Source organism: Hypanus sabinus, chromosome 3 (genome assembly GCF_030144855.1).
Source record: "Hypanus sabinus isolate sHypSab1 chromosome 3, sHypSab1.hap1, whole genome shotgun sequence".
NCBI classification, from domain to species: Eukaryota; Metazoa; Chordata; class Chondrichthyes; order Myliobatiformes; family Dasyatidae; genus Hypanus; species Hypanus sabinus.
The window spans coordinates 32,715,376-32,740,001 of record NC_082708.1 but is presented as its reverse complement, the minus strand read 5'-3'; the positions used below and the strand labels follow the sequence as shown (position 1 = coordinate 32,740,001).

Here is a 24,626-nt window from a genome sequence, read left to right as displayed (position 1 = left end):
CTTTCCACCGGTATTTATGATTTTTGCTCAGGACCCTATTGATCTACTCTGATACTTTCTCCAGTCCACTTTGAACTTTTCCAACTCAAGCCCCTTGCCACCCTTTTCTTCTCTGGCAATATTCTGCTTTAATTATCTTCTCCAGAACCCTGTTCTCCCCTTCAGATTATGAACTTGCTCCCAATCATAATCACCTCCTCCCATTTTCCTTCCTCCAAGTTACCTCGCCATTTATTTGAACTTCTTTCTGCCAGCTTCTAGCAAACTACTTCCACAATTTTTCTACTACTTCCCAATCGTTTCCTCCTGCCAAGTTGGAAGATTGCTGAAGAAAGGGCTAGTAACTTTTCTGTGCACAACTCCAAATGAAAGACCAGTATTTGCATATTTGATGGAATCTCACAGTCATGCAGCATGGAATCAGACCATTCAGCCAAATTTATTCTGTGCCAACTAAGATGTCCATCCAAACTAATTCCATTTGTCTGTGTTTAACCAATGTACCTCTAAACCATTTCCATCCATGAAACATTTAAACATTTTTATTGTACCTGTTTCTACAGCTTCCTCTGTCAGCCCACTCAAAATGCCCACAAGGCTGTGCGGAAAACATTGCCCTTTCACCTTAAATCTATCCTCTAATTTTAGACTGGGAAAATGTACTGTGACTATCCACCTTAACCATGAGCCTCAAGGTTTTATATACTTCAGCCTCCTATGCTCCAGAAAAAATAGTTCCAGCCTTTTCAGCCACTCCTCATAACTCAAGCTTCAAGGCATGCTTCCTATAGCTGAGCAACCTGAACTGCACACAATACTTCAAGTAGGGTCTCAGCAGTGATTTACAGAGTTACAGCATGACATCTCAGCACGTGTACTCATTGCCCTGACCAATGAAGGCAGGTGTGGCAAGTGGATCCTTTGCTAGCCTGTCTGTTTGTATGCCGTGTATAGTGGATTATGGGAATCTTACATGAAACTGCCCCACTGACAGCATTGCGTCTGGCAACACTCACTGAAGTATTTCTTTGCAATATGACAACTCGAGGCTTCTCTGCTGTTCTTTGGGCTACCATATCTGAAGGCTATGTTAGGAGCTTCTCAAATTGGCTTTTCTTTTTTTCCGATATGTGAGTGATTTGACAATCGTACCAAAAAAGCAAAATTGGTGATAATTATTTTCCAGTTTGACATTAAGCAAAATTAAAATTCTTTAAGTTTTGCCTTAAGGAAAATACTTGAGTTTATTGTCCAATGAATATGACTAATTTTATCAGTCAACCTTCATACAGCCAGATGGTTCTAGGTTGTTTCTGGAAAAGAATGTTGAAAATATGGTCAATTTAAATAAAGCACTTTTCAGCAAAATGTCTCCAAAGGGAGGAGAGCAGAACACTGTAGCCTATGGGTACCAGTACCGATTAATCTGAATCTTTGGGAACACGATCAGTGACACAGGAAATGTAACTACCCATGTGTAATCCTGTCCATTTTCTCCCCCATTACTTTCTTCCAATGATCATTCAGCCAAGAATGAAATTGAAATGTGCATAGGGGCAATGTCATTTAAAAAGACGATAACACTGGTGCATTATAGAGTTCTCTTAATGAATTCCAGTTAAATTTTCACAGGGATTATAGTTGTCCACTCTGGTTTTCTGTAAGTCTTCGAGACCTTTCTCCAACTTAAAACTGGCAAAACCAAAAGCCAGTCTGTTTTACTCTTTGTAGGATGTGCATTTCATTAACACCAACCTTCCTGTTTACTTAATGAAGTTGCACTTGTTTTGAGCCTGGGCAGTACTGAATTTAGCCATCAGCACTTATCCAGTCCCTGATGGAGTCTTGTTTTCCCATTTGAAGTATTGAATGATTGTGTCCTGTCATATACTCTCTTCTTTTGGAAGTCAGCACAAAAATTTAGTTTCTTTTTGGCTTTCTAGGGCATTTCTTTATTTGAGGAGATTTATTTAAACACTAGTTTATTTAACAATAAGCATAGATAAGGTATTGCATAATCTTGTAAATTAAAATAATGAGAAAGCTCATTTTAGTGATACAGAACTGTTGACAGTAATTGAAAGTCTGAGAAGCTATAGGGAGGAAATAAGTTACTTTTACCAAACTTGCACAAGTAGAATTTTACCTCCTTCTAGTTGATCACAAAGTCATGTGAATAATTATTAACATGGCAAGTTTGTAATATAAAAATGTGGCCATGCAAAATTTTATATTTTACCCTTGGGTCATTAGTATATATGTTAAAAATAAATAATATGTACCAATAAAACTGCAAGATCTCAGAATCATTTAATATTTCATATTGAACAAAATTGAATTCATATAATTGGACTTATAACTTGTAATAGCTTTCCTTTATAATTTATATGTTAATTCCAAAATAAGTGTACAACCAATAACGTTAAAGAGGATTATTAGAAGTTTTAAAAGGCTTCTTCATTTTGATTCGCTAAAAGAATAGTTAATAATACAAGTTGTGAGCTGTTTCTATGGCTTCACTGACCCAATCCAAGCTTCAGAATAATCGATGCTTGACTCTGGTCTTCACTGAGGGAGGACAAAAGAACAAGATTGCCAAACATCCAATCCTGGTTTGATTTGTAACAACTGTGACAAAGATTTCAAATAAGCAAAGTCAGACTTGTCTTTGGAACTACAAACTAAGAGGAATCCAAGTAAAATGAAGCTGTTGTATGATAGATGAACTTAAGTCAATGGGTTTCAGAGCAGTAAATGATATATTTGTGGTCAACTATCACTGAAGAAGCAAGTGGAGGCAAAGCTGATTGGAAGAACGGGCCTTGCTGGTGAAAAGATGAAATGCAATATGTTCAAGACTGGGTTGCAGGCAGTGCTGGTGTCGCTGTCACTGTTGGAGTGAATGATTTGGAGGAGTTCGATACCTGAGCCGGGTGTGAGGTTGAATTGCTCTGAGCACTGAACCGATTTGGTGAGATTGAGAGTGGCTCTGGGCTGTGTGGCCCAAGCGTGTTGCTATGCCAAGGTCCAGGACCTGGAGTGAGGTATTACCCAGAGCACGGACAATTTAAACGCCAGCCCGGACAGACCGGAAAGCCCGAGTGTTGGGACTGGAGGCAAGGGTCGGCCTGACTTTGCTCGCTGTTCCGCAATGAGCTCATTCTTTTTTCCGCAGTGCTGACGGTCTGGACCACTCCGTTGGCTGTCATCTCCGTGCGTTTCACTGAGTTTTTACCCTGCAAGTATGGAGAATCTGAGACTTGGGGCTACTCCGGCTGCTCAAGGGAGCAGATCTAAGGGCTCAGTCTCGTTTGCAATATTGTCATCTACTTCCATTGTTTGCATGGTGAGTGTGAGAGTGTGTCTTTCTCTGCAGAGTGGTTATGGGCTTTCATTTTTTTTTAATTGAGTTCTTCAGGTTTTTTTTTGCTTTGTTGCTGCCTGTAAGCAAACAGATGCCAAGGTGTATAATTTATATATTCTTTGATAATAAATGTACTTTGAATCTTTGAATATAATTTCATTTGCAAATCAGTTTACTATTGTTATATGAAATGGACCAGAAATTTGTCTCGTAGGATGATCATGTTAAGATTTCCAATCAATCATCTTTAATTATTCTTTGGATTGAATGTGATGAAACCCTGCATTTCCAAAATAACTTGTAACCTTTTCAGTGCTTGCTGTTCAACAGATAGAATGAGCAAGAATTTATTTCAAATGTAAATTCCTATTTACAAAGGGAGATATTAAACCACTGCTGTAATACTTAATTAATGTATCTTTCAAGAGCATAATTAGGGATGTAGGGTTCATAATTTAATATTCCAGTCCTCCATCTAGTTGGTCATCTGTATTATAGTAGCATTCCTGGTTTTATTAACTGTAGAACAAATGATTAGAATTTCATCAATGCTTACAAAGATATATTAAACAATTGCACAGTAGAAATGTTTCTGGCTTTACAGTGGCCTGAATGGTGTAAGATCATTTAACTGGAATTTCCAGTTAATAACTTCACTGGTGACCTATTCTAGTTGATATAAATCCATTTGGTATTCTTCTCCTTTCACTTGTCTTAACCTTTGCCAAATTTATGAAATGAAAACTGACTAGTATTTCTGTCAAGCATGTCCTTTTTGATAATATATCACACAATTAGAAGTTCGGTGAAGTTTAAATATTGGGTTGTATGCCTTGTGATTTTCATTGTCTTCACAAAAAGATATTAACTTTCACCAATGCAGTTTATCTGCTTACAAGCCTATGGTGATCTAGTCTGTCACAAGTGGGATATATTGCTGGTGACCCAACAAAAATGATAAATCAGGTGCTATTTATTTTCAATTTTTAGCTCTCTTTTTAACTGGTATATCTCTAGCCAGTGTATCTTCCCTCAAACCATTAGGCTTCTGAATTCCCTGCCACATCACATTGAAAGTGTAACTTGTTAATCTGTTCTGTACTTTAATTTAATTTATCCACTTTAGTTTGCTTAATTATACGTAATGCATCTGTAGATTTTGTCCTTACTTTCATAAATTATTATGTGCTATGTGTACTACTATGTTTTACACCCTGATTCAGATACATGTCCTGTTTGATGGTGTACATGTATATGGTTAAATGACTGTAACGTTCTCCTTCGCGTGTAACGAAACGCCGAATTAAACGTCGAGATAAACCACAGTCAATAGGAACCAGATCGCAGTAAGATTAACCATTTACTGTTCACTCTTCACATTAACATATGGTGAAAACTGTTGATAAAACAATACAAGATTGATACAGTATTTGTTCCTTCCTTAATATCACATTTCAATTGTAAATACTTGTAAAGGTGACTATAACTACATTACACTAAGGTGCAGTATACAGGGAGAGTTTACCTGCTCCATTGACTACTTTAAATACACTTCCGTGCAAACTATCTGCGACTCTTTAACTAACGAAAGCATAAACATTATCGACCGTCGTTACTTCTAACAGGATCAGCATTAACATCTTAGTTCAACATATCGATTATCTATTAGCTTACAGCGTTGCTCTCACTGTGATTTCTCATGCCTGCAAAACAACTTCTGCTCAGGTGTGCCTCGTGGTAAGCCCCCACCCTGGCGCTAATTTCAAACCGGTACTTTCCCACAAGACGCGGCGAAACCGGATGTGACGTCATCGCATGCCGATATATTTTACATGCAATGAATATACTTTAAACACTTCTAATTCTAACTAGAAAATACTATCGAATGAATTACTAAGCAAAAATATTATAAACTAAATAACTGTCGTAAAGACAGCACACTCCCCGCTTGACCTTCGTAAGGTCACAATGAGCAGAGTACAAAACTTAGTCTCTTAATCAGTCATTGGGTGGAAGTAGAATAACTTCTGTAACTGGCCCTTGGTAAATTTTCACATCGCCTTGGTCGGTAGTCTTCAATTCGATCTTCCTGACATGTCCATCCTCGCTAGGGAATGTAGCAGTGATTCTGGCCATTGGCCAGCTGTTGCGGGTGATCTGCTTGTCCCTGAGCAGGACTAAGTCTCCAACTTGAAGATTCCTGCGGGGTTCTGTCCACTTTCGTCTCTGTTGCAACGAGGGTAGATATTCCTGTCTCCAGCGGGACCAGAACTGATTTGCCAGAGCCTGGACTTGTCTCCATTGCTTTGTGTACAAATCCTTGTCTGAAAAGTCTCCTGGTGGAGGAGGTGCTCCTGCCTTCTGTGTAAGGAGCATTGATGGCGAAAGGATGAAGGGGTTTTCTGGGTCAGAGGACACAGGCAGGAGTGGTCGTGAGTTCATAATGGCTGTGACCTCTGCCATTAGGGTGCACAGTACCTCGTGGGTCAATCGGGTGCGTTGCTGCATCTCAGGTTTCCTTTTCCGGGTTTTCCGTAAGGACGTGAACCGTTTGACTGCCTGCTCTTTGTCATCTGGTGAGCGCTGGCGTGGCTCTCTGAAAGGCAATGGGGCAACCCCATTATTTGCTTCATCTCTGAAGACCTTGGTGTCTTTGGTTTTTAAAGAAATGGTATCTTGAGCTGATTGTGCAAGTTTGTTTCCGTGCTCGGTTCGAACGAAAACTGACTGACCTAGCGTCTCGTCGGTTACTTTACGCTTGGTAATGTCTTGTTGTGCTTCTTTAGGGTACACCTCAGTGAGGCAGATCTTGGAACAAGAACGGCTTGACTGAGTTTGACCGCAAACTTCTGTACAGTTCGAGCTGACAATTGTTGTCCTGGAGTGAACCTCTCCCTCCCCGCCGTCCTGTTGTGGGGGTGAAGGAGCGTTGTCGGTTCTTTCATTCTCGACTTCATCACGGAGCCGCGAGGGTAAATTTCCTTCCTCGTATGGATGTGATGCAATCGTGACTCTCTGAGGTTCCTCGTAGCTGGGGAAGTTATCGAATACGTATGGAGAGGGGAGACGAGCCTGCCTGTCTATTTGATATTGTACATAGTCGCTTGTGCGTTCCAGTCTGGTCCTTTCTAAAGTAGATCTTACTGCGGTCAGATCACGCGACCCTTCAGCTTCTTCTATGTACTTTGCTTCCGCCATGGCAGCTTCTTCTTCTCTTTCTAGCTGCAGCACTTGCAACTCTGTCGATATTTTTGCCATTTCCAACTGGGTTTCGGCTTCTCTGGCGGCCGCTTTCCTTTGTCTGGCGGCCTTTTCCTTCTGGATTTCGGCTTCTCTGGCAGCCTTTTCTTTCTGGATTTCGGCTTCTCTGATGGCCTGTTCGGCTTCTCTGGCAGCCTTTTCTTTCTGGATTTCGGCTTCTCTGGCAGCCTTTTCTTTCTGGATTTCGGCTTCTCTGGCAGCCTGTTCTTTCTGGATTTCGGCTTCTCTGGCAGCCTTTTCTTTCTGGATTTCGGCTTCTCTGGCAGCCTTTTCTTTCTGGATTTCAGCTTCTCTGGCAGCCTTTTCTTTCTGGATTTCGGCTTCTCTGGTGGCCTGTTTCATTTTCAAAACTGCTTCTTGTCTGGCGTAACGCAGTCGCACCTTGGCGGCTTCTGCCTTGGCTCTTGCCTGGGTGGACTTACTTGATGTCGGTTTACCGCCCTTGTCGCTGGGCGCCATCGACTTGATCCCGGATTGAGCTGACATTGCAGCACTTGAAACACCTGATAATGCCGCTTTTTCACTGTAACGTTCTCCTTCGCGTGTAACGAAACGCCGAATTAAACGTCGAGATAAACCACAGTCAATAGGAACCAGATCGCAGTAAGATTAACCATTTACTGTTCACTCTTCACATTAACATATGGTGAAAACTGTTGATAAAACAATACAAGATTGATACAGTATTTGTTCCTTCCTTAATATCACATTTCAATTGTAAATACTTGTAAAGGTGACTATAACTACATTACACTAAGGTGCAGTATACAGGGAGAGTTTACCTGCTCCATTGACTACTTTAAATATACTTCCATGCAAACTATCCGCGACTCTTTAACTAACGAAAGCATAAACATTATCGACCGTCGTTACTTCTAACAGGATCGGCATTAACATCTTAGTTCAACATATCGATTATCTATTAACTTACAGCGTTGCTCTCACTGTGATTTCTCATGCCTGCAAAACAACTTCTGCTCAGGTGTGCCTCGTGGTAAGCCCCCACCCTGGCGCTAATTTCAAACCGGTACTTTCCCACAAGATGCGGCGAAACCGGATGTGACGTCATCGCATGCCGATATATTTTACATGCAATGAATATACTTTAAACACTTCTAATTCTAACTAGAAAATACTATCGAATGAATTACTAAGCAAAAATATTATAAACTAAATAACTGTCGTAAAGACAGCACAATGACAATAAACTTGACTTCACTTGAACTGCAAGCAAAGTGGTTTGATAAATGCATTGGATTCTGATGTGTTTTTGCTTTGTCTATAAAATGGTTGGAAATTTGTGGAGGATATATCTGTGAAACATAGTAGCGGCTGCATGGTAGCATAATGGCTAACACATCACTTTACAGTACCAGCGACCCAGGTTCGATTCCCGCTGCTGTCTGCAAGGGGTTTGTTTGTTCTCCCCATGACCGCATTGGCATTGCCAGGTTCATTGGTCATTGTAACTTGTCCCATGATTAGGCTAGGGTTAAATCAGGGGTTGCTGAGTGGCATGGCTTGAAGTGCTGACAGGGCTGCTTCTGTGCTGTATCTGAATAAATGAATGAATGAAATAAATATGTTATTGTCATATTCTTATTAAATTGAGAGTTGAGATAGAATAAGCATGGAATGATTTAAGTATTCAGTTCCTCAGTGTAAATTTATGGAGTGGCTTTGGGCATTTCAAAAGCTGTAGTTCACAGAGTTCCCATTTTACATTCAATATTGTTGTAAAAAAATCTACAGGTCGGTACCAAAGTTCAAGGACCTCAAAGCACTGAAGAGATATCTCCAACATTGTCTCTAAATCCACTGGAAGGCTAAGTGAACTAAATTCATCATCCTCCCCTCAAACAACATCCGCAGATCTGAAGCCCTTTTTACATTCAGTCTGTTCTTAGCTACAATATTCATAAGCCTTGGCATCAGACTCTTGAAACACACGTTCTATTCCAAACTGTCATAGGAAGAGATTGTCAGCTGGGCGGATGTTTCAAAGCTCCTTTGAAAATTTATTCCCAGGAAATGCTGATCCATGACTACTTAGAAGTGGAAAATGCATGTTTTGCTTGGTATTGAGAACATCAAATTGATGTATTGAGACTGCATAGAAGCCTGGTATTCATGGCAGGAGTATAACATCTTGCAAACTACACCCTCCTATTCCTCCATCAAACATCCCTCACCCCCTCTGTAGTAGGATCTGTGAGCCCTATGTTGGTCTCATTAATCATGTCAAAGTACACAGCACTAGAGAGGGAAAAGTACTCCTTGATCCCAAGAAGAAAAAAGATCACATTTCAGGTTATTTCATGCTTTGATTTACAAGGTATTCTTTCAATTTGTGGTGCATTTCAAAACAATATTTATAGCTAAAAAATGATGACAATTCTTAGCAGGCCAAGTAACATCTGTTTTAAAAAGGGTAGATAAAATTTCAAGAAAAGTTAGAAATCAAATATGTTTTGAGGTGCATGAATAGAGAAGGGTGAAGAGGGCAAAGGGAACCTCTGTGATTAGTGTAGACCAAATGAATCCACGTGACACAAATAATGTTTATGCTGGCTGAGAAAGGGCACTGAAGCTGAGTGACGATAGTTGGAATTTGGAAGCCTATTATTTTTGGAAGGTAATAGTAAATAGGTGAATATCACATTTTAAGAGAACAAAAATCATTGTACTAGTTCTTAATGCAGAGGTCGTATTTCATACAAAGAATGAGAATTATATGATATGATTAAAAAACTGAGGATGCCGGAAATACTGAGCAGGTCAGAGAGATGATTTCAGATCATAGTTGACATGTCTCTAATGCTGGAAAATTGATTTGTGCTGTAAACCAGGTGGGTTGCAGAACATTTAGAAACATTAAACAGAAGATGCTTGAAAAATCTAACAGGGCAGGCAACAGTATTTCACCTCTGTGACCCTTCTTGATAATTCTAGCATCTGGTGCTCTTTTTTTGTTAGTTTACATTTACTGAAAGATTCAGCCTTGGAACAGTACTTTGCCCAAAGATTTAGGTCTGTGATGGGTATTTGACTATTATTCATCTATCTAGATGAATTTATTCAGGCTCATCAACTTCTCTGGAGCTGGAAACAAGCTGATAAAGAATCACTAGTTTCCTGCAAGAACAGAGTTGAATTTTCAAAGTTCAAAGTAAATTTATTATAAAAATACATGTATGTCACTGTATACAATGCTGAGGTTCATTTACTTGTGAACATTTACAGTAAATACCAGAAATACAATAGAATCAATAAAAGGCCACACTCAACAGAACGTACAAACAACTAATGTACTAGGGGCAACAAACTGTGAAAATACAGAAAGAAACATAATAATTAATTGTTCACAGTTTAAGTTTAATTGTCATTCAAACACACATGAATACCCATGGATACAGCAAATAAATAAATAAATATTATTAAGAACATTATATGAAGAGTTGGAGTGATGGAGGATGAGAGGTGACCTGATAGAGGTGTATAAGATGATGAGAGGCATTGATCATGTGGATAGTCAGAGGCTTTTTCCCCAGGGCTGAAATGGCAGCCACAGAGGGCACAGGTTTAAGGTGCTGGGAAGTAGGTACAGAGGAGATGTCAGGGGTAAGTTTTTTACTCAGAGAGTGGTGAGTGCAGGGAATGGGCTGCTGGCAACGGTGGTGGAGGCGGATACGATAGGTTCTTTTAAGAGACTTTTGGATAGGTATATGGAGCTTAGAAAAATAGACGGCTATAGGTAAGCCTAGTAATTTCTAAGGTAGGGACATGTTCGGCACAACTTTGTGGGTCGAAGGGCCTGTATTGTGCTGTAGGTTTTCTGTGTTTCTGTCTTTAGTACTTGACAGTGAGTTTATAGGTTCTGAGGAAAGTTCAGTGCTGAAGTTGAGTGAAGTTGTCCCCTCTGTTTCAAGAGCTTGACGGTTGAGGGATAATTACTGTTCCTGGACCTGGTGGTGAGGATGCAGAGACTCCTGCAGCTCTTTCCTGATGACAGCAGTGAGGACAGAGCATGGCCTGGATGGTGGGGCCCTTGACGATAGATGCTGTTTTCCTGACACAACGCTCCATGTAGATGCGTGAGGAGTGCTTTATCCGTGATAGGCTGGTCTGTATCCACTACTAGTTGTAGGCTTTTCTGTTCAAAGGCATTGTTGTTCCTATGCCAGACCATGATCCAGCCAGTCAATATCCTCTCCACCGCACATTGTCGAAGTTTTAGATGAATCTTCGCAAACTTGAAAGAAATTAGAGGTGCTGCTCTGCTTTCTTTGTAATGACACATACGTGCTGGGCCAAGGACAAATCCTCTGAAACGGTAACAGAGAGGAAGCCGAATCAGTTTTAATATCACTGGCACATGTCTTGAAATTTATTGTTTTTTTGGCAACAGTACATTGCATTGCATCAGAATTTATACAGCAGTAAATTACACGAAGATTGGCACAGGACCGGAAGCTGCAGAGGGTTGTAAATTTAGTCAGTTCCACCTTGGGTACTAGCCTACAAAGTACCCAGCACATCTTCAAGGAGCAGTGTCTCAGAAAGGCAGCGTCCTTTATTAAGGACCTCCAGCACCCAGGGCATGCCCTTTTCTCATTGTTACATCATATGGGAGGTACAGAAGCCTGAAGGCACACCCTCAGTGATTCAGGAACAGCTTATTCCCTTTTGTCATCCAATTCCTAAATGAACATTGAACCCGTGAACACCACCTCACTTTTTCAATATATTGTTTCTGTTTATGCATGAGTTTTAATCTACAATATACATTTGCTGTTATTTATTTATTTATTTATTTATTTGTCTTCTATAATGTGTTGCATTGAACTGCTGCTACTAAGTTAACAAATTTCACAACACATCCTGGTGATAATAAATCTGATTCTGATACATACACACATACATATACTGTATATATAATTTCTTAAATTAAATTAAGTAACTAATGCAAAAAGAGAGCACAAGAAAGGAGTGGGTGGTATTCATAGGGTCATTGTCCATTCAGAAGTCTGATGGCAAAGGGAAAGAAGCTGTCCCAGAAACATTTAATGTATGCCCTCAATATTGTTACAATTAATTTATTGATTGTATGGTACACATTTAAATTTGTTTTCTCTCCAATTTTCATTGCAGGTGGTAATAAGTTGAAGAATCAGTTTTTCCGTTTAAACTGGGCCTGGATTTCTCTGGAGAAGGAATACTACCTAATAGATGAGAGTTCTAAATTTCTGGAGGTTACTCTGAAGCGCAGAGGCTTTCTTGGAGAAACTTCATTTGTTGGTAAGGTACCATTTAGAAACTGTTACGGGATTGCATTATTTACACAAATACCATCTAACTGAAAGACGTGTGTATCTCCAAATGACATCCGCACCGTTATAAACCTATGTTATCTGCTAGGCTGAGCATTCTATTTTTTTCTCTAGGGTGAATGGTCTAAATAAATTTGTTAAATATGCATTAGAAGTTATCCCAATTCTGAATCTCTGTAGTAAGGAGTTTCTTTGCTAACAGCTGAATCTATATGACATGAAAGAAGGATCAAAAATTTCACAAATTTCTTATCCAAGAATGATGTAATGTTATTAATATTCCTTTAGAGATAACTGACACTGAATCAGTAATCTCAATGTGACTGTTTTGCCATTGTCATATCACAGATAATTATTGTAACTTCCATAGAGACAGTTCACTATCAACAATATTTACAGGTTAAATCAAACACATTTCTAAAAGCCAGTCTGCATAAATGTAAGATTTGGGTTGCTACTGAATGTAGAAAAAAACTTGCACTTGAAGCCTGCTCACCAATTTCATCCTTGTCTAAGCAATTTAAATTTCGAAGCTGAAACAGTCATTATGTTTAGGTAAAATAAAATCATAGTATTTTTAGTTGTATAAAGAAACTAAAGATCACCAGCAATAAATGTTTGTATGTATGTCAAAGCAGCTGAGTTCATTTATTGCAATTCCACTGCATCTGCTCAAAAAAAACTAAAGTATTAAATTTTGCAGAATAATACTGAACGTCATTCTAATATTGCCTTTATTTCTTCCTCCACTATTTGAGCCACTGAGTACTGATATATAGATAGATAGATAGATATAGGTCATACTTCAGTTGTCTGAAAAAACTTGTTTTAAGATTTTTGCAACCCAGTATTCAGCATCTTGTTTTACACCAAAAGCCCAGGGAAAATAAATGCTTCTCATTACGTGTTAGCAGAGAGGTGCGTTTAAAGGTTTCCAGGTTGTGGGTGTAGCCAAAAATCCAAGAGAATGAACTATCATATTCAATGGTTTGGCACAGGTTTCAACTTTGGTGTTCTTTTCATCTGCTTTCATGTTGATAAAATGTGTTTAAACTTATTAGATCAAATAATTACTTTCTTTTAAAATTCAATACTGGCTCTAGATGCTGTAGTATTTACTTATTTTGCTAATTAGAAACAAATCATTAATTGTATTGTGAAAATAAAATTATATTCATTTTCAAGTTGTATTATCCAGCAAGATTTTAGAAATTCCTCTTTTCTCATTTTGGATACTATTTCTCCTTAGCTTTAGATGGGAGAACAAAGGGACAAATTAAGGACAGTTTTGCAACTTCTGGCGTCAGTACGAATAGTGCTCATGGAGGAACAGATAGGTTAAGGTTTTTCCTGTGTGCTCTGTTAGAAAGGGTTGATTGAATGTTAACTAGTTGCAATATAGAATCAATGCTGTTGCATTTAGCCTGCTGATCATTCTGTCGGATTAGCAACACAAAGGCTTTTGTGTTTAAATTCCAGCACTGCGAGTTGTGAAATTTAATTTGTGGAGAGGAACCAGTAAAATAATGTAAAGTGCTGTTAAATTGGTTCCCTCATGTCCTCCAGTGAAAGGTGCTTACATTTATCTCATCTGATTTCAGTCCACACTTAGTGATTAACTCTCAATGCATCTAATACAGCTCACGATAGGCAGTAAATAGAGACGCTGGTATCAAAGCAAACTACAAAAATGTTTACTCTTTGATTATCATTGAAATTAAAGATGTAAGTTAAACTATTATTGCAGAAGTACAGATACCTAAGGGAAATGTACACCTGGAGGAACTCGCAAAGGGGTAGGGCGAGATTCAAGATTGTTTATTGTCTTTCGTCAGTACACAAGTGTAAAGGAGAACAAAATGATTATTACTCCAGATTCGATGCAGCATAAAAAAGTATAACAAACAGAATAAATATAAATATATATGTCATCCTATAAAAAACCAATGTAAGTAATTGAACTGTTATATACATAAAGTGACGCTCGGAGATGTGTAGGTAGCGGTGGGGTGGAAATGGTGATCAGCCTGACGCCTTGGGGGAAGTAAGTGCTTTTGAGTCTAGTGATTCTGGCGTGGATGCTGTGTAACGTCTTCCCCAGTGTAAGTGGGACAAACAGTTCATAAGCAAGCTGGGTCATGAAGAGGTTTGAAAATAAGAGTGGGAATTTGAAAACTGAGCTTTTGTTCAACCGAGAAACAATGTAGATCAGTCAGATGAAGAAAGGAATTAAACTTGATACGTGTTAGAACATGGCTAGCAATAGAATATAAATATATAGTATCAAAAGCTGTTACATAAAAAGTTTTACATTATATTTGCAATTTCTTTAAAACATTTTATTTAAACATTATGCTTTATGTGCATAAACTTCAAATTATCTATTATAAAATAAAAATAAATTTAAAAAGATGCTGAGTAGTCTACATTTTCCTTTGTTCCCTGCTCCTTTGTTTTTGCTTGTCTCTGACTGCTTTTCATGCATTGTATTACAGTGCAGATATTTTCAGGGAAGTTTGGTATGTTGCCATCAGCTAGAAATTACTTTTGACCCCTTTGATTTAATGCAGATTATGTCCATTGTTTGCCTTAATTGTGCATTCAAATTATGCCAGCTAGGAATTCATCCCCTTGTTTTACCAGTACAGCAAGAAGATATGTCAGATTTACTTGGATATTGACCCAGCTGTTCTTTGTATTCGATTGACAGGCATTGGTACAAGAGATGGCACAGCTGAGAAGGATAAGGATTTCAGGGGGAAATCCCAAAAGCAGGTGCAGTTCAATCCAGGCCAATCCACAGCAACATGGAGAGTATTCATTCTGACAGATCATGAATACGAGCAATCTGAAACATTCCAGATTGTGCTGTCGGAGCCAGTAATGGCTGTTCTCGAATTCCCAGAGATTGCAACCGTGGAGATTGTCGACCCGGATGATGGTAAATATCGTTCAGAGCATTTTGCTTCTGTATTCTTGCCCTAGATGTACATGATTATATGTTGTTGGAATTAGTTAACATATTTTGCATTTAGTTAAATTTAGGTTTTCAAAATATCGTACTAATATCTAAAAAGCGAGAATGTACAGCATACATATCCAGAAAAAAGCTTTTGTTTAGCTTTGAATGTGATCTTCTCTATCTGATATAGTCATAAACATTTTTAATGTCACCTTTGTCAACATCATATAGACTTCATCAGATCCGACCTCAAAATTATGGTGCACCTCTGGTTTAATCCTTCAATCGTTGGCTCAGCCATGTTATGTTAACTTAATCTCATTATCCTCTGGCAAATTCTTTATTTGCAATGAACAAGAATAACCGAAGACATTTTTTTCCAATAGAATCTCCTCTTAGAAGCCTTTCCTTACTTCCTCCATTGTCATTTTCAAGGAATAGGCAACTCTTGCATTACCTCAGCTCTAAAGTCTCTGCAGTTGTGACTATACTCCTCAAACCCACTGTCTGAGAAGCAGGCAGTCTTCTGCTTTGGCTTTAATCCTCGGACTTTATTCTGCAATTTCCAACTTCAGTCTCTTCATTGAGGCTGATGCTGTTTGCTTCTTGCCTGGTTTTGGGATCTGAGCAGCCCTAGAGAGAACGCATAACCTTTGGCCGCTTTAGCAAAATTCAAGTTGTGCAAATTACACCGCATTATTTTCTTTAAATGTGTATTTGAATATTCTCAGATCTGTGATGGTGATGTCTATTCCTTGAACATAATACAAGCTCCCTGAAAACCACTGATTCTGTTAAACGCTTTTTTAAAATTCAGCCTTGCTCTCTAGTTTTTAAAATAATTGGGGAATTATCCACCCTAAAAACTGCACTGTGAATTTATCTCTTCTTTAGACATGATGGAATGGCAGAGACTCAATGGGATGAATGACCTAATTCTTATGGTCTAAAGAAGAGATAAATTTCCAATGTAATTTTATTATCCCTCTCAATCCAGTTCTCCTCCCTTCTCCCTGTAACCTTTGATACCCTGCCAAATGAACAGCCAAGCAACACCTGCTTTATGTATACTCAATAACTTGGCCTCCATGACCATCAGTGGCAATGAATTCCACAGAATCACCATCCTCTGGCTAAAGAAATTCCTCATCTCTGTTCTAAGTTGATGTCCCTTTATTCTGAGGCTGTGCCTCCTGGTAATAGACTCACTCACTATAGGAAACATCCTCTCCACATACGCTCTATCTAGGCCTTTCAATATTTGATAGGTTTCAATGAGATCTTCCCTCACTCTTCTAAATACCAGTGCGTATGGGCCTAGAACCAACCAACACACCTCAAATGTTAATACTTTCATTCCTGGGATAATTCTCGTGAACCTGCTCGTGTACCCCTCCAATGCCAATGCATTTCTTCTTAAGTAAGGTGCCCAGAACTGCTCACAATACTTCTTGTAAGGCTGTTGCATCCTCAGCTTTACATCCTTGCTTTTATATTCTAGTCCTCTTGAATGAATGCCAATGTTGAATTTGCCTTTCTTACCACAGACTCAGTCGGCAAGTTAACTTGCAGCGTATCCTGCAAAAGGACTCCCAAATCCCTTTGCACCTCTAATTTTTGCATTTTCTCTCCATTTAGAAAATAGTCTAAACACTTAATTCTTCTAACAAATTGCATGGCCATACGCTTCCCTATGCTGTTTTCCCATCTAGCATATTTTTGCCCATTGTTCTACTGTCTTAAGTCCTTCTGCAGATGGCCTGCTTCCTCAACGTACCTGCCCCTCCACCTATCTTCATATCATCTGCAAATGTGACCACAAAGCCATCAACTCTGTCATCCAAATCATTCACATATAAGGGGAAAGAAGCAGTCCCAATACTAAAACATGTTGAACACCACTAGACACAGGCAGCCAGCCAAAAAAATCCCCCTTTATTCCCACTCTTTGTCTTCTGCTAGTCAAACAATTTCCTCTCCATGCTAGTACCTTTCCTGTAATCTTTGGCTCTTAATTTGTTAAGCTGCATCATGTGTGGTTCCTTGTGTGTGTAGTCCATCTTGATCAGGTGACTTATCGGCCTTCTGTCCCTCCGCTTCCCATGCACCTTCTCCTTAGTTATAGCAATGACATTGAATTTTGCCCCCGACACTTGAATTTCTGGCATTCTGCTAGTGTCTTCTACAGTGAAAACTGATGCAGAATATTCATTAAGTTCATCTGTCATCTCTTTGTCCCCCATTCCTACCTCTCCAGCTTAATTTTCTAGCAAGTCAATATCCACTCTCATCTCTAATTTACTTTTTTTACATCAGAGAAATCTTTTGGTATCCTCTTTTATATTATTGGCTTGCTTGCCTTCATACCTCATCTTTTCTCTCTTTATGTCTTTTTTAGTTGCCTTCTGTTGGTTTCAAATGCTTCCCAATCCTCTAACTTCCCCTAATCTCTGCCATATTATATGCCATTTCTTTTGCTTTTATGCTGTTTCTGACTTCCTTTGTCAGCCATGGCTGCCTCATCCTCCATTTAGAATACTTCTTAATTTTTGGTATGTACCTATTCTGTGACTTCTGAATTTCCACCAAAAACTTGAGCCATTGCTGTTTTTGCCATCATCCCTGATGGTGTCCCCTTCTGATCAGCTTTGGCCAGTGTCCCCTTTTTACAAGATCAGCTTATTCTGCATATTCTGTGCATTCAAATATAACATCTTCAGTCATGTATTCATCACCTTTTTCAATTTTGCCCTTATGGTACACCTCAAACTCGTGTGTCCCCTTCTCACCAACTCTCATGCCTCTGTAATTCCCATTACACTGTAATGCTAACACATTTGCCTCTAGCTTCTCCCTTTCAACCTGCAGGGTGAATTCTATCATATTATGATCATTGCCTCCTGCGGGTTCCTTTATCTTACAGTTTCTAATCAAATCTGGTTCATTGCAAACCCACAATCCAGAATTCTCTTTCCCTTAGTGGGTTCAATCACAAGCTGGTCCAAAAAGCCATTTTTGGCATTCTACAAATTCCCTCTTTTGGGATCCAGCACCAACTTAAATTTTCCCAATCTACCTGTATATTGAAATTCCCTGTGACTTATTGTAACATGTTTTATATCTCCTGTTGTAATTTACATCCCACATCCTAGCTGTTGTCGGCAGGCCCGTTTAAAACTCCCATTAGCACCTTATACCCTTGTAAATTTTTAACACTACCCACAAGAATTCTACATCTTCCTATCCTATTTTACCCTTTCCTTAAGGATTTGATTTCATTTTTTACCAATAAAGCCACCCACCCCCTCTGCCTACCTACTTGTCCTTCTGATACAATGTGTATCCTTGGATGTTAAGCTCCCAACTATGACCTTCTTTGAGCCAGAGCTTTGTGATGCTCACAATCTCATACCTGCCAGACTCTAATTGCACTACAAGATCATCTATCTACCTTATTCTGCATATGGTGTGCATTCAAATATAACATATTCAGTCCTGTATTCATCACCATTTCCATTTTGCCCCATGTTCCACCTCAGTTCATCCCACTGACTGCAATTTTGCCCTACCATCTGCCTGTTCTTCCTCATAGTCTCAATACACACAGCATCAACTTGCATAACAACTACCCCATCCTCAGCCCTATCTCTCTGGTTCCCATTCCCCTGCCAAATTAATTTAAACCCTAGCAAACCTGCCCACAAGCATGTCAGTTCCCATCTGGTTCAGTTATTACCTGACTTTTTTGTACAGGTCAAACTTCCCCAGGAGAGATCCCATTGATCCAGAAATCTGAAACCCTGTCTGCTGCATCTGTTCCTTAGCAAATCATTTATTTGTACTATCATCCTGTTCCTGCCCTGATTAACATGTGCTACTGGGATTACTACATTGGAGGTCCTGCTATCCAGCCTCTTCCCTCTCTCCCTATAGTCACTTTGCAGAATCCCTTTCCCCTTTCTACCGTTGCCTTTGGAGCCAATGTGCCCCCTTCAGAATCTCCTGCTGCTGCTCTGAAGCATCTGAAACTCAAGCACCTGGGGGACAACAGACAGTCCTGGCACCTGTTTTGCGACCACAGAATCTCCTTCCCATCCCCCTAACTATCAAGTCTCCTATCACTTTCACTCTACTGGACTTTACCCTTCCCTGGTGAGCCTTAGAGTTGGCCACAGTGCCACTGGACTGGCTACTGCTGCTGTGCCATGATAGATCATTCCCCAAACCGCCAGCAGAATCCAAAGGGGTATACTTGTTGCCACAGGGAAATCCTGCCCTGACTGCTTACCCCTCTTACTTCTCCTGGAGGTCTCCCGTCTACTATCTGAAGCTTGTATTCTGGGTGTGACCACCTCAGATAAAGTTTCATCTGTGAGATTTTCAGCCAACTGAATGTACTCAGGCCCATCCAGCTCCTGCTTTGTCAGTCAGGAGCTAAAGTTGCATACACTTGCCACCGATGTAGTCATCAGAGAGACCGTTAGGTACCTTGTAATCCTACATCTCACTGAAGGAGCATTCCATCTTGCCTGCACTTGTTATACCTCTAACTTCTCAAGCTTAAGTGCTTGCCTGCACCTTTCTTCCATGACCTTTCTATTCAAGAAAATATCTAATATCTGATTTTGTGCTCATCTCTAGCAACAATTCCTGCTTTAAACCTTTCAGTGTAATTTATTTCTTCTCAAATTTGTCTAAAATTCTCATTAGCATACTCATGAATGGCATCCTCCTTGTGTCTTTGTTCTTCCAGATTCCCCACTGCATCTTTCTGTAATTATTCCATCTGTGCTATCAGTTCTTTCTAGATTCTAGCTGTATGGATAGAATTCTGTGGTTTCATGCTAATTGCCCAAATGTAACCAAATTAGCTGCTGCCAGAATCTCCCTCTGTTGCATCCAATTAACCTGGGATCACCCAAGGATCAATTTTTGGCTGCTTCTCCTTTATCTTTATCAGTGTTCTACTTCTTCATGATATTGTGAAAGGAATAGGGATCAGCTTTCATAAAAATATTTGGTTTCCATATGCATGTTGGTATAACATGCATTGGCCACACTTCTGGCATGAGTTGTAGTTCATCCAATCATGGTGATCCAAGAATGGCTGACACTTATTGCCCATCCAAACTTGTCCAAGAGAAAGTGTTAGTGATCTATCATTTGGAAATCACTGTAGTCCTGGCTTCCTACATTGTGTTTTGATGAGGAGTTCCAGATTCAGACTCAATGACAATGAAGGAACAATGATATACAGTGGATTCTGGTTAATTGGGCCACTAGTTCATTGGGGCAGCCACTTATTTGGGAGAACTCTTAAAGAACAAGCATTAATTGAGAAAATAGCTGGGATTCCTTTCATTTATTTGGGATACTATGCTACTTAATAGACTTGCTGAACAGAGTTTCTAACTAGTGTTAGTCACATGTACTTGTTTGGTCATTAGACACCACACTGTGCTTAGAGTGAATGATTTTTAAATAGTGTCAGTTGGATGTTTGTGTTCAAAAAGCATTGATTTTTATTTCATGGACAGTTGGCAACAAATACGCAGTAAGGCAACTCAGAACTACTTTGTTCACTGTGGTTTCAAGCATTCAGGCTTGGAAATACCAGAAATGACTGGGAGTGAAAATGAAATTACTTCACTACTCCAACAAATCAGGAACTGTGAAGTATTTGAAGGTATCAATCATAATCTTAAATGCCACATTGAAAATAAAGGTTTGGAGGATGCAGTCATCAAAAGAATTGTCAAAAGGCAGACCATTTCCTGCACTACGTGTCGGCGCTGATTTTATTTATTTACAGTCACTCAAAAGTACACAGCATACACTGGATATTGATAACTATTTGGAACTAATAGTGCAGTAGTAATATTGCTAGTGTTCTAATTTGTTCTGTATTATTCAAATACATAATTTTCTACTCAGTTAAATGACAGATTGTCTTACTAATACCTTTTTAACTATTTCCATGAAACTTTGGCTAGTTAGGGCAGCTGCTTAATTGGACCAAAATGTACTGTCCTGATGTGTCCCAATTAACCAGCATCTAATCTATTTTCAATTTAGGATGGTGTGCGATAGCTGTCTGCATTCTAGTACACAGTGTACAATCCATTCATGGCTTTCTGCTGCTGTAGCCCATCCATTTCAAAATCCGACATGCTCTGCATTCAGAGATTCTCTTTGGCACACCATTGTTGCAACACATGGTTATTTGAGTTACTGTTGCCTTCCTGTCAGCTTGAACCAGTCTGGCCATTCTCCTCTGACCTCATTCATTAACAAGGCATTTTCACCCACAGAACTGCTTCTCACTAGATGCTTTTATCTTGTTTCTCACACCATTTTCTGTAAATTCTAGGGACTGGAATGCATGAAAATTCCAGCAGTCAGCAGTTTCTGAGATATTCAAAACAACCCATCTGGCACAAATAATCATTCCTACAAATTGCAATGGGAGATAGAAAATGTATGCCAAAAGGGCAATGTTACAATAGTCATGGGGGACTTCAATATACAGGTGGATTGGGGTAATCAGGTTGGTGCTGGATTACAGGAGGGGTAATTTCTAGATTGCCTACGAGATGGCGTTTTAGAACAACTCGTGGTTGAGCCCACTAGACGATCAGATATTCTAGATTGGGTGTTGTGCAATGATAAGAGAGCTTAAGATAAAAGATCCTTAGGGGCATGTGATCATGTTATGTTCGAATTCACCCTGAAATTTGAGAAGGAGAAGCTAAAGTCAGATATATCAGTATCACAGTGGAATAATGGGAATTACAAAGGCACGAGAGAGGAGTTGGTCAGAATTAATTGGAAAAGAACACTGGCAGAGATGATGGCAGAACAGCAGTAGCTGGACTTTCTGGAAGCAATTTGGAATGCACAGCATATATACATCCCAAAGAGGAAGAAGTATTCTAAGGGAAAGATGATGTAACTGTGGCTAACAAGAGAAACCAAAGCCAACATAAAAGCCAAAGAGAAGTCATATAATAGAGTGAAAATTAGTGGGAAGTTAGAGGATTGGGAGGCTTCTAAAAACCAACAGAAAACAACTAAAAAGTCATTAAGAAGAGAAAGACAGAATACAAAAGTAAGCTAACCAATAATATTAAAGAGGATATCAAAAGTTTCTTCAGATACATAAAGTGTAAAAGAGAGGTGAGAGTAGTTATCAGACCACTGGAAAATGATGCTGGAGAGCTAGTAATGGGGGACAAAAAATGGTGGATGAGCTGAATAAGCATTTTGCATCAGTTTTCACTGTGGAAGACACAAACAGTATGGTGGAAGTTCCAGTTGTCAGGAGCACAAAGTGTGTGAAGTTACCATTTCTAGAGAGATGGTTCTTGGGAAACTGAAAGGTCTGAAGGGAGATGTCACCTGGACTAGATGCTGAACACCCCAGAGTTCTGAAAGAGGTGACTGACGAGATCGTGGAGGCATTAGTAATGATCTTTCAGATTCTAGAATAGTTCTGGAAGGCTGGAAAATTGCAAATGTCACTCCACTCTTTAAGAAGGGAAAGAGGCAGAATAAAGAAAATTATAAGCCAGTTAGTCTGACCTCAGTAGTTGAGAAGCTGTTTGAGTCGATTGTTAAGGATGAGGTCTCAGGGTACTTGGAGGCACATGATAAAATGGACTGTAGTCTGCATAGTTTCCTCAAGGGACAATCTTGCCTGACAAATCTGTTAGAATTCTTTGAAGAGATAACAAGCAGGACAGACAAAAGAGAATTGGTTGATGTTGTGTACTTGGATTTTCAGAAGGCTTTTGACAAGTTGCCACACCTGCGGCTGTTTAACAAGATATGAAGCCATTGTATTACAGAGAAGATTCTAGCATGGATAAAGCAGTAGCTGATTGGCAGAAAGTAAAGAGAGGGAATAAGGGGAGGCTTTTCTGGTTGGCTGCCAGTGACTCGTGGTGTTCCACAAGGGTCTGTTTTGGGACTGATTATTTTTATGATGCACGTCAATGATTTGAATTGATGGCTTTGTTGCAAAGTTTGCAGATGATATGAAGATAGGTGGAGGGCAGGTAGTTTTGTGGAAATAGAAAGGCTACAGAAGGACTTTGACAGATTAGGAGAATAGACAAAGAAATGGCAAAAGGAATCGAGTGCTGGGAAGTGCATGGTCATTCACTTTGGCAGAAGAAATGAAAGGGTTGACTGTTTTCGAAATGGAGAGAAAATACAAAAAACTGAGGTGCAAGGGGACTTCAGAGTCCTTGTGCAGGATTTCCTAAACATTAATTTGCAGGTTGAGTTGATGGTGAGGAAGACAAATGCGATGTTAGTTTTCATTTCAAGAGGACTAGAATGTAAAAGTAAATATGTGATGTTGAGACTTTATAAAGCACTGGTGGGCCTCACTTAGAGTTCTGTGAGCTGGTTTGGACCCCTTATTTTAGAAAAGATGTGCTGAAGTTAGAGACGGTTCAAAAGAAGTTCACAGATATGGTTCCAGGTTTGAATGGCTTGTCATATGAATAATGCTTGATGGCCCTGGACCTGTATTCACTAGAATTCAGAAGAATAAGGGGTGACTTCATTGAAACCAATCAAATGGTGAAAGGCCTTGATAGATTGGATGTGGAGAGGATGTTTCTTATGGTGGGAGAGTCTGAGACCAGAGGACAGAGCCTCAGAATAGAGAGGCGTCCTTTTAGAATGGAGATGAGGAGGAATTTCTCTAGCCAGAGGGTGGTAAATCTGTGGAATTCTTTGCTACAGGCATCTGTGGAGGTTATGTCTTTATGTATATTTGAAACAGAGTTTGATACATTCTTGATTGGTCAGGGCATGAAGGGACACAGAGAGAAGGCCGGAGACTTGGGTTGAGAGGAAAATTGGATCAGCCTTGATGAAATCATGGAGCAGATGCAATGGGCCAAATGGCCTAATTCTTCTCCTGTATCTTACGGTCTTATTCCACTGTCAAAATCACTTAGATCACATTTCTTTTTCTCATGTTTGGTTTGAACAATAACTGAACCTCTTGACCACATCTTCATGCCTTTATTCACTGAGTTGCTGCCATGTGATTGGCTGATTAGATATTTGCTCTACTGAGCAGGTGTACAGTTTTACCTAATAAATAGGCCACTGAGTGTATGTTCCTTTAAGGTGGAAAAGTTTTCAGGTTTGTGAGGTTCCCTCAATGAAACACTTGTTTCTGTAGAGTTAGAATTAGAATTTTATGTCTTACATCCATCTCACAAGATGAGTGAGTCAAAATCTTTATGTTACATATCTGTACAAGCAGTAAGGAAGGGACATGTGGGAGGATATTGCCCAAACATTAGCACTGCATACATAATTGTTTTGTATACATGTATGTACGGTCTGACACACAATCAGATCGATGTGTATTGGTAAATCTGATGGCCTGGAGATAGAAGCTGTTCTGCAGACTGTTGGTCCTGGCCTTCATGCTGTGATACTGTTTACCAGATGGTAGCAGCTGAAGCAGTTTGTGGTTGGGATGGCTGATGATCTCCTGGGCCCTTTTTATGCACCTGCTGATGAAAATGTCCTGAATAGAGGAAAGTTCACATCCATAGATGCACTCGGCTGTCTGCACCATTCTCTGCAGTGCCCTATGATTAAGGGTAGTACAGTTCCCATACCAGATGGTGACAATGCCAATCAGGATGCTCTCAATGGTGCCCTGCAGAAAGACCTGAGG

General features: G+C 39.5%; 1 protein-coding gene across 1 annotated transcript in view; it reads left to right on the top strand.

The window, feature by feature from the left end:
- Nucleotides 1-24,626, top strand: part of LOC132391175 (FRAS1-related extracellular matrix protein 2-like) — a 222,201-nt gene that overhangs the window by 60,121 nt on the left and 137,454 nt on the right. The window contains exons 3-4 of the mRNA XM_059964040.1: nucleotides 11,777-11,923; nucleotides 14,666-14,896. Of these exons, the coding sequence (XP_059820023.1) occupies nucleotides 11,777-11,923; nucleotides 14,666-14,896 (378 nt within the window). The remainder of the gene's footprint in view (nucleotides 1-11,776; nucleotides 11,924-14,665; nucleotides 14,897-24,626) is intronic.